This window comes from Sinocyclocheilus rhinocerous, unplaced genomic scaffold, assembly GCF_001515625.1.
Source record: "Sinocyclocheilus rhinocerous isolate Xijiao unplaced genomic scaffold, SAMN03320098_v1.1 scaffold189, whole genome shotgun sequence".
NCBI classification, from domain to species: Eukaryota; Metazoa; Chordata; class Actinopteri; order Cypriniformes; family Cyprinidae; genus Sinocyclocheilus; species Sinocyclocheilus rhinocerous.
In genome coordinates, this window is record NW_015667354.1 from 1,655,419 (window position 1) to 1,664,630 (window position 9,212).

General features: G+C 39.5%; 1 protein-coding gene across 1 annotated transcript in view; it reads left to right on the top strand.

The window, feature by feature from the left end:
* cacna1ia (calcium voltage-gated channel subunit alpha1 Ia) overlaps window positions 1-9,212 on the top strand; it is a 102,375-nt gene that overhangs the window by 25,544 nt on the left and 67,619 nt on the right. The window contains exons 6-7 of the mRNA XM_016545628.1: window positions 4,479-4,821; window positions 5,605-5,697. Coding sequence (XP_016401114.1) covers window positions 4,479-4,821; window positions 5,605-5,697 — 436 coding nt within the window. The remainder of the gene's footprint in view (window positions 1-4,478; window positions 4,822-5,604; window positions 5,698-9,212) is intronic.

Sequence of the window (9,212 nt, forward strand, 5' to 3'; positions counted from 1 at the left end):
ATATATAAAACTAAATTAAAAATATATTTTTTATAATTTCTGCACAGGAGTGATTTGCATTGTTTCAAAACAAAAGGAAATATACATCGGCATCAGCTATCTGCAAAAATGATTTGAAAAATATCGGCATATCGGATATCGGCAAAAATGTTATCCTTGTCGTATATTCTCAAAATCGTCGTTTTTAAGATGTAAACTGGTCTTACTTTCACTTATCTTCTCACATGTATCCTTTTGTTTAATCTCTCCTCTCATCTTCTTGTTTTTACTGTCTACCTGCCACTAAAAATACAAATGTGGTTCCACCCAGTCGATGGCTCCAGTTGATTAAAACTCAGATTGACGTCCATATTCATGAGTGGGTGTCTGCCTGAGGTTACCGTGCCAACCATGGTCTGCCTGCCTCTCTCTGCTGTGTGATTGGATTTGAAAGGAATCACGGTGCATGGCAGCGTGCGAGACTCACCGTGCGTTTGTTTGTACGCGTTTCTTACGCGTGTGTGTGGGATAAAGAAGCGCGTGTCTGAGTTTAAACGTCAGCTGAGGCCTGATTGTCGTTTATTGTCTTGTAGCGAGTATATTTACATGCTGGCACTATAGTCAGAGGATGATGAAGTGTTTTGAAAGGAAAGTCTATCATAGAGTCTCCTGAGAAAGCGCCTGGTTTTCTTCTGCTTTGTACATTCACTTACAGTCTTCTTAAAATGTACACTCTCCTTCCCTTTTGGTGAGGATGAATTACTTAAAATGTTTTTATAGGGTTTGAAAGAACAAATGCTACACAGTTATAGTTTAGTTTAGCATATAAGGGGGTCTCTTTATATGAGAACTATCTTTAGCTTTTGCAGACATAAATAACTGTGAATGTTAGATCACAAGTTAGTCGGAACACGTGTTTTCACTGATTTCAATGGTTGTGTAACCAAAACAATGTAACCATAGCAACAGTTGGCTGCTCAAACACTCTTCGAACACCGAAACTTTAATACTGTCAAAATGTATTGGTTCAAAATTTTACATACAAGTGTATAAAAGAAACTTCTTTAAAGCTGTTATTAGCAATTTAGTTAACTTTAACCATACACCATTTTAAGAAAACCCGAACACAATAAATGATTCAGTTTCTGATCGGCTTCTGATTGAATATTACATTGATTGAAACTCCAAGATGTGAATCTACATGTATAGACTGAGTCAATGATGAGCGCCGCCATTACGAATTCTAACTTCCGATTGGATGCTCTTCTGTTCCGGTCTCCATAGGAACCCATTCAAATAGTGCCAATCTGTTTTTAATGTACAACCCTCTACGGACACCTTGGCAATTGAATCGCCATTGGCTAGTAATTTTTTTAGTTTACTCGCCAGACTGATATATATATATATATATATACACACACACAGTCGTGGTCAGAATTGTTGGTACCCTTGGTAAATATGATCAAAAAAGGCTGTGAAAATAAATCTGCATTGTTAATCCTATTTACCTTTTATTTAAAAAATTTACAAAAATCTAACCTTTCATTAAAAAATTAGAGGGTTGAATGTAGCTAACGTCGGCAGCTTCGTGTCATCTGCACACTCATTAAACTTTGAGGAGTGAGGCACTGACAAATGACGGTCATTGCGACACTGTAAAGTGATGGAGCTATGGAGCCATGTGCTTTTAAAAAACATTTTAATAGGTTTAACATTAGATTATCAGCTCGGAATATACTCTAGTTTGACTAGAAACACTGGGGACCGGAAATGCAAAGCATCCTTCCAGTTAAGAGTCAGGCATGACTTTCGCATTCAGGAATGAGGATATGCTATTTATGCAGTAAAAAGACATATAAACTACAATGGATACACTTTATTGAACTACTGAATTTCACTTTACTAGAATGGAGACGCTTTCTGGGCCTTGAACACGTCAGTTGCATTACTGTCTGTGGAGGGTCAGAAAGCTCTTGGATTTCATCAAAAATATCTTAATTTGTGTTCCGAAGATGAACGAAGGTCTTACAGGTTTGGAACGACATGAGGGTGAGCAATGACAGAATTTTTTTTATTTTTGGTTAAACAATTCCTTTAATCAAGAAGATAAATTTTCAGATGTGAATGTTGCACTCAAAAATGAATGAGAGCTTGCAGTCGATTGGAGGGGCGGAGAATAAGCAAACTAAATTATTGCAAAAATCTGGCATACATCACCAGAAGCAGGTGTTGATTTCACCAGTAAATCTTATGATATAAGGTCAAAAAACAATTTAAAAATGAAAGGTAAGACTGTTGATGTTAACTACGCTACAGGCACCGAAAAGACAATTTAGATTGAGTCATTTTCACGGCATCTGCTGAGGTTTGACAAATGGAAGAAATTCCTTTAAAAAGTCAACCCTCAAAGTCACACTTCTCCTCGGGGCTCGTTTTATGCTGCATTCCTTAACATCCACCCACCTGCGACGACCCACAAACAGCTTGTCAGTCATTGGTCAATTATCTCCATGTGCGAGAGCAGTCTTATTGGCAGTGGAATGGCATTTTGTGCCACAGTGGGGTGTTAGCGGTGTGCCACGCTGGGCTGTGCTCCTCAGTGCGCTGTCACGCTGTGCCCGAGCCCTGGCACTGGCACAAACATCATTCACACTCCAGCACTCCTTGCAGAGCCCTGACAGACTTACTGATTCTCTGCCGCTCTGCCCCCCCAGTTGTCGCCATACCGCTGAACTCTTAAAGAAAAGCGGTGCCACGCGGTCCAGCTTGACTGTCGTGTTGAAAATACAGACTGACATTTATAGGAGAGATCTCAGTATGTGCCGCACAAAGCCCACGGGGGAATCTGTGAAGGTTTGATGCATTGGCTCAATTTGCCATATCACAGGCATTGATTAGTTTTGTGCATTGGAAATGTGCACACGCATATCCTCGCACGAGTGTCACCACCGTGGTCTGCCTAGACAAATTGCTTTTTCTGGTGTAGCCCGATATACCATTGCTCATTACTGCTATCGAATGGTTCAGATCTTTTGGCTGCTGTGTTGTTGAAGGGCAAAGGAAAAATGTACTCCGCGACAGCAGAAACATTCTTGGCCTTTATCGAGCTACGAGTCTGCGGAGGAGTCCTCTGTCCAAATGGGGAGAATTACACCCTGGGGATGATGAACCAATCCTTTCTTGGCGCCCAATACCTCCAACATGGCTGTCATGGGAGCTTTGTGCTTGTGTGTGTGTGTGCACATTTAGATTAACTGTCTAGACCACAAAGCAATAGAGGCATTGATTGGTCAGTGTGGCTTGCATGTATTATGCTTGTTTTATGCTAGGTGGACAAATGGCATTGCATGTTGGTGCTTATTCGCGTATACATGGATGTGTGAGAGAAACGGGGAAAGGGAGAAAAAAGGAGCGAGTGAGGGGAGAAAGGGAGTGTAAATAGTCATTGTGACCCTGTTATGTGTATAAGAGGGTGAGTGGCTGATGGAAACCGCTATTTCTGGGCAGTGAAACACTGTGATTAAGGGGCAGGCTGCCCTCAATGGGTCACTCACAGAGAAATGGGCTTTACACACATGTACGCACACACTACACACGCCCAGTTGGTCTGTTATAGAATGAATCCACATTGGTTACTGCTCAGATCTCTTCAGGTCTGCCTAGAGATGTTTCAGCTATACTGTAAGAACACTTTAATAGATGCAAAACGATTTAACGATTTAAGTCTTATTATTTTTTTAATTAGATTTTTGTGTAGGTTTTTTTTTCTTATACGCACAGGCCTCACAACATTTTGTTAATATGAAAAATCGACTTAATTCTGGCAGTGTGAGAAAAATATGATATTTAGGCAAAATAAATCTTCATTCTGTTCTCTTAGTGTTTCCTTCTGGAGCATCAGTGAGCATTTGAACTTTTTGTAATAGTTGCGTACGAGTCCCTCAGTTGTCCTCAGTGTGAAACGATGGATCTCAAAATCATGCAGTCACTGTTGGAAAAGGTTCAAATATGCAAAAGATGCTGGAAAACCAACAAATTTGTGGGACCTTAAGGATTTTTCTGAAGAACAGAAGGCAGTTTAACTGTTCAGGACAAACAAGGGACTCATGAACAACTATCACTAAACAAAAAAACAAACAAACAAACAAACTGTGGATCATTCAGGTAACAACACACTATTCAGAATGAAGCGTATGTAAACTTTTGAACAGGTCATTTTTATAAATTCAACTATTATTTTCTCTTGTGGACTATATGTAAACGTCTTTCGTGTGAAATATCTTATTCTGGTTAGTACTAAATAAACAATAACATGCATTTTGTATGATCCCTCTTATTTTGGTAAAATAATTAACATTTTGCAGATACTGAAAATTTAATGTAAAATTTTGACCACAACTGTATTGATAAATGAATTTTCTTTTAATGCACATACATTTTGTTCATTTTTAACTCTGAATTTTCAAAAACCTTGACTTCTCCTTCCGTCTTGTCCTCAGCACATCTGGCATCACCCTCCCCGCCCCATATTATCAGCCTGAGGAGGATGACGAGCGGCCCTACATCTGCTCGTTGGCCCAGGATAACGGCATCATGTCCTGCAGCGACGTGCCCGCTCGGAGAGAAGGCGGACGGGAGTGCTGTCTAGATAAAGAGGATGCGCTGCACCGTCAGGCCCTGGGCCTGAGCGCGGAGCCACTGGTCAACGGCAGTGCCTCTGCCATGGGGCTCTGTGTAAACTGGAACCAGTACTACACCCGCTGTCATACAGGACACACCAACCCACATAAAGGAGCGATCAATTTTGACAACATAGGTTATGCATGGATCGTCATATTTCAGGTGAGAGATTGAGTCAAGTGGCATTTGTTGAAATTACACATCTGATTCTGATCCTATCATAAATCAGCAGCACTTACTACAGGTGTAAATGCGATTCAAAGCATTTTATGATCCAATTACTCAAACCACATTCAGGTGAAGTTGAAAATGCATGTGACAGCATTGCATGTGTAGTGTGTTGCAAATGCTAATCCATCCTGATGCGTCTTGGACAACAGTGAAGGGCTGCCTACACACCTGTCAATCATCCACTGTGGTAAAACAAAGGTTTAAAGAAATTATTTGCAAATGAGGTAAAAATCAGCTTGTTTTCACTTTGAATTAATTATAATTTTTCTTACCCATTGGCAGATAGTTTTAAGCATTTACATTTATTTATTTAGCAAAGTGTTTGACATTGTTTGAAGTTTTAGTATGAGCAAGATTAGTACAAAAGCTACAGAAGAAATCCAAAAAAGAGCAATAGAGAAGTTTATATATGTATATATTTCTTTTATTGTGCTTGTGTAGATATGTGTGTATACATTTCATTAGAATTGCTAAAGAATTCATCAACAATGAGGTTTTAATTAGTGATGTTGTTGTTCTCTTAATGCTTCTAAATCTTATAAAATTATACGTCACAAAATTAGAAACTCTCCCCTCGAAATCCGATCACAAACAGCAGATGCATGTTACTTCATCGTAAATAGCATTTGTCTCAACTGACGTATAGTGATGGATCATCTGAGATGGATCTTTCCCAGGTGCATAAAGCGCTTGATTGTGGTCTGGTTTGTGCAGGTGATCACGCTGGAGGGCTGGGTGGAGATCATGTACTATGTCATGGACGCTCATTCCTTCTACAACTTCATCTACTTCATATTCCTCATCATCGTAAGTTTTTATACCTTGCCATGCATGTGTTCAGAGATAAAGCATGTGTCCTAATTATTGAGAACTTGTAGTCTGTGGTTTTATATGGCATATGTAATCTGGGAGGACCTGACGTTTGGTGACCTTTAACAGGACCAGAGGCTGAACTAGATGTTTGGTCTCACTGGTAAGAACAAAAAGGTCATGTCTTCCCCCTGGACACAAAAACACTGCTTAACCCATCACAGCAATGAAGCTTTTAGCACAAAGCCTACTAATTAGGGATGCACTGATATTAAAAGAGTCATGAACTGAGAAATCAAAAATGACCCTTCGCAAAGAGCTTGACAAGCGATCTGACCAATCATAATGCAGAATCGCCATTTTGTCCGACAAACAAATCAGACAGGAGAGTAGATTAACTTCAGTGGACTTAAACTTTAAAAATTGTGTGTATTGGCGTATTTCTGTGGTTGAAACAAAATACATTCTGATGTTCATTCATGTTTATTTCGTGCTTTAAATAAGATCGGTTCACATGCCGCTTGAACCGAGGCGCTACAGCAAACTGACATGAGACATTAAAGAGCCACAAAACGGTATTTATTATTTGAATTTCTTAAAAAATGACCAAATCTGAAAGCTGAGACCTTGTTTCATAACAGAAGTAACCTGCTCTGTCATGTTCTGTCTGTGTATGGTGAGAGTGCCATGGCTTGTTGTACATAGCAACAGTAACTAAGGAGGGCAGGTTTTTGCGAAGGGTCAATTCCCTTGATCATTTGACATATAAGAGGTCATTGTACTATTAAAACATCCTGTAAGTTTCGGAACTCAAAACTTTCTCGTTAGTCTAAAAACAGCTTATATTGAAGCCAATCTGCCGAAACATCAGGCTATGGAACATACCACTTTGATGTAACAGTGTGGCTAAACACCACCAGAAGATCAATGCCTGCTTCTGCATCACTGCCTGTTTAGCCCCGCCCACCGATTCGTGCATGTAGTGTAAATAACGAGAGGTGAATGCAGGTCTATGCAGAAACCAAACGATAAAGATGGCTCCAAAGACAACAAGATGCTGTGCAGTGCCAAGATGTGGAAAAACAGTCTTTTCATTACCTTCCTTCTGATACCAACGTTAGGAAAGAGTGAATGAGCTTTTTAATGAAGATCTAGACCACGTCAGTAAGAACTTGGTCTTTTGTTCAATTCATTTTAACGTGGATTTGTTTACAAACAAAACACAGTTTGACGCGGGATTTTCGGAAAGATTGAAACTAAAAGACGATGCTGTGCCGACTAAATTGGATCCGACAGTAATGCCGCAACACGCAAGTTCGAGTAACTGTTTTTATTACATGATCACTATTGCTATGTCTGTTATTACAGATCGTTTGATATGTACCGAGTATTTATGTGTTTTCAACCTAAATCACAGCTGCGTCCATCTATAAAGGATGTAGGCTGTCAAACATACACAACTATTAGCCAATCATAGCAGTGGGCATTTACTTCCGAGTCTACAATCCACCCCGCCTTCAAACAGAGCGTTCTGATGAGAGGGGTTAAAACAGGACAGAAAATAGCCTATTACTTCTAAATTATGTTTTTTTTTTTATGTAAAAATTTTGATAACAATATAAGTGGACCTCAGAGAACAGTACAAAATTAAAAATAAAGGCAGTTCATGACCCCTTTAATATCCCGGCTGATACCGACAAGTCTGATACCGATAATTATTTTCATGTTATGGCTGTTAGCTGATAAATAGCTGATATTAAAATTCTGTACTATTTTGTCTAAGTAGAAATTAAAACATTTTAAAAATAAAATCAATCATTTGAAATGTAAATTTAGAGTAAAATTAAGCATCACAACATTATAATGAACAGTATGAAAAACTGACATTCATTTTGAGGTTAAAGAATCACTAAAAATCACTACTAATATCAACTGATAACCACTGTGGTACTGGTATATGGTACATTGCTACTTCTAATTGTTTACTTTTTCTTCTAAAACAATTATCTTGTAAAAAAAAATTGAGACTCACGTTTAGTGTTTAGAGTGACATCTGTAAGCTCAAACTTAATACAGTATTTTTAATGCAAGGCCATGTAACGTCTAATAGAAGTTTAGCAGTTTGATTAGTCCTGCCATATGGTGCATTGCAAGTGAAGTTTAAAGTCTTGAAAAAATCGCTACTGTTATTCCTTAGAGATGTGTTCAGACCCAGCTTTTATTGACAGACTGAACTGAACTGAATCTGCAGGACTCCCGCTGATGGCCTGAAGGTTTCAAAGATGCAGATATTAGCTAAACAGCACATTTAGTAGTCGACAGAGCCGCAGAGATCAATTAGGCAATGAACAACATAGTGAAGAATCAATAGCTGGACACTATAAAATGAATTTATCTTTGCTTCGGCTGCATGTTTAACGATGCCATGATGGAGCCAGTTCTCGCACCGCGCCAGCCCTCTCCGTTGAATGGTAGGAACAGCAGTGAACGAGACAGCCCTGCAGTGAGATGTGCTTCGGATAATGTCTCCTCCCAAGATTAAAGAAGAGAGAGAGCGGAAAGAAATGCCCTGAGGATGAGGAAAAGGATCTGAGACTGAAAGACAGCAGGAGACTAAAGGAATAAAAGAGGAAGGGAATGGATTTAGGAATGAGATCTGCAGGTCAGATAGTACAGTAGAGAGGCCTGCTGATATTTGTTGTAGCTATTTGTGCTTTTCTTTACCTTTCCCATTTCCTGCATTCAAACGCATGTTAGACAACTGATGGCTCTGCTGGAGACGCCGAAATCCATTTTAGCCCAACAAATGGCAAGTACAGGGAGATGTGGGTGTGTGTCTGTAGCTAATGACAGGGCCTAATCCTGTGTAGGTCAGCGGAGTGAAAGCATTAGCAGTTAATTAGAGCCCATCAGACTAGTGGACCCCTGCCGCCATCTCTGTAGTCTCGCACTTCCTGACAGAGACCCTGCTACCCCGACACATGCACCCTGCGAAGCTGTCATGTGATCCTTCCCAGCATGCACCAGCAGCACGCCGACTGGTGGAATGTGACACTGAGTGAAGTATAAAGAGACTTTCAGGACTTGAGACATCATTTAGATTAGTCATTATCAGTATTGTTTTGCCTATAAAAACAGGAAGTGATAGAAATCAATAGGTGCAGCGCAATTGATTCGGCTGTGTACTCGCCCTCATGATTTACCACAGTTCTTTGCGCGGTATTTAATGTTTAACTGTGGATACTGTTGTAAAAATCCTGCATGTTATAGAAATCCTAAAGTATTCAAACTGCACAAGGCATAAAATCAATAGGGCGCAATTGATTCGGCTGTGTACTCGCCCTCATGATTTACCACAGTTCTTTGCGCGGTATTTAATGTTTAACTGTGGATACTGTTGTAAAAATCCTGCATGTTATAGAAATCCTAAAGTATTCAAACTGCCTGCGGCATATATATAAACATAAAAATATATAATAGGCCTATAAATTATATATATATATATATATATA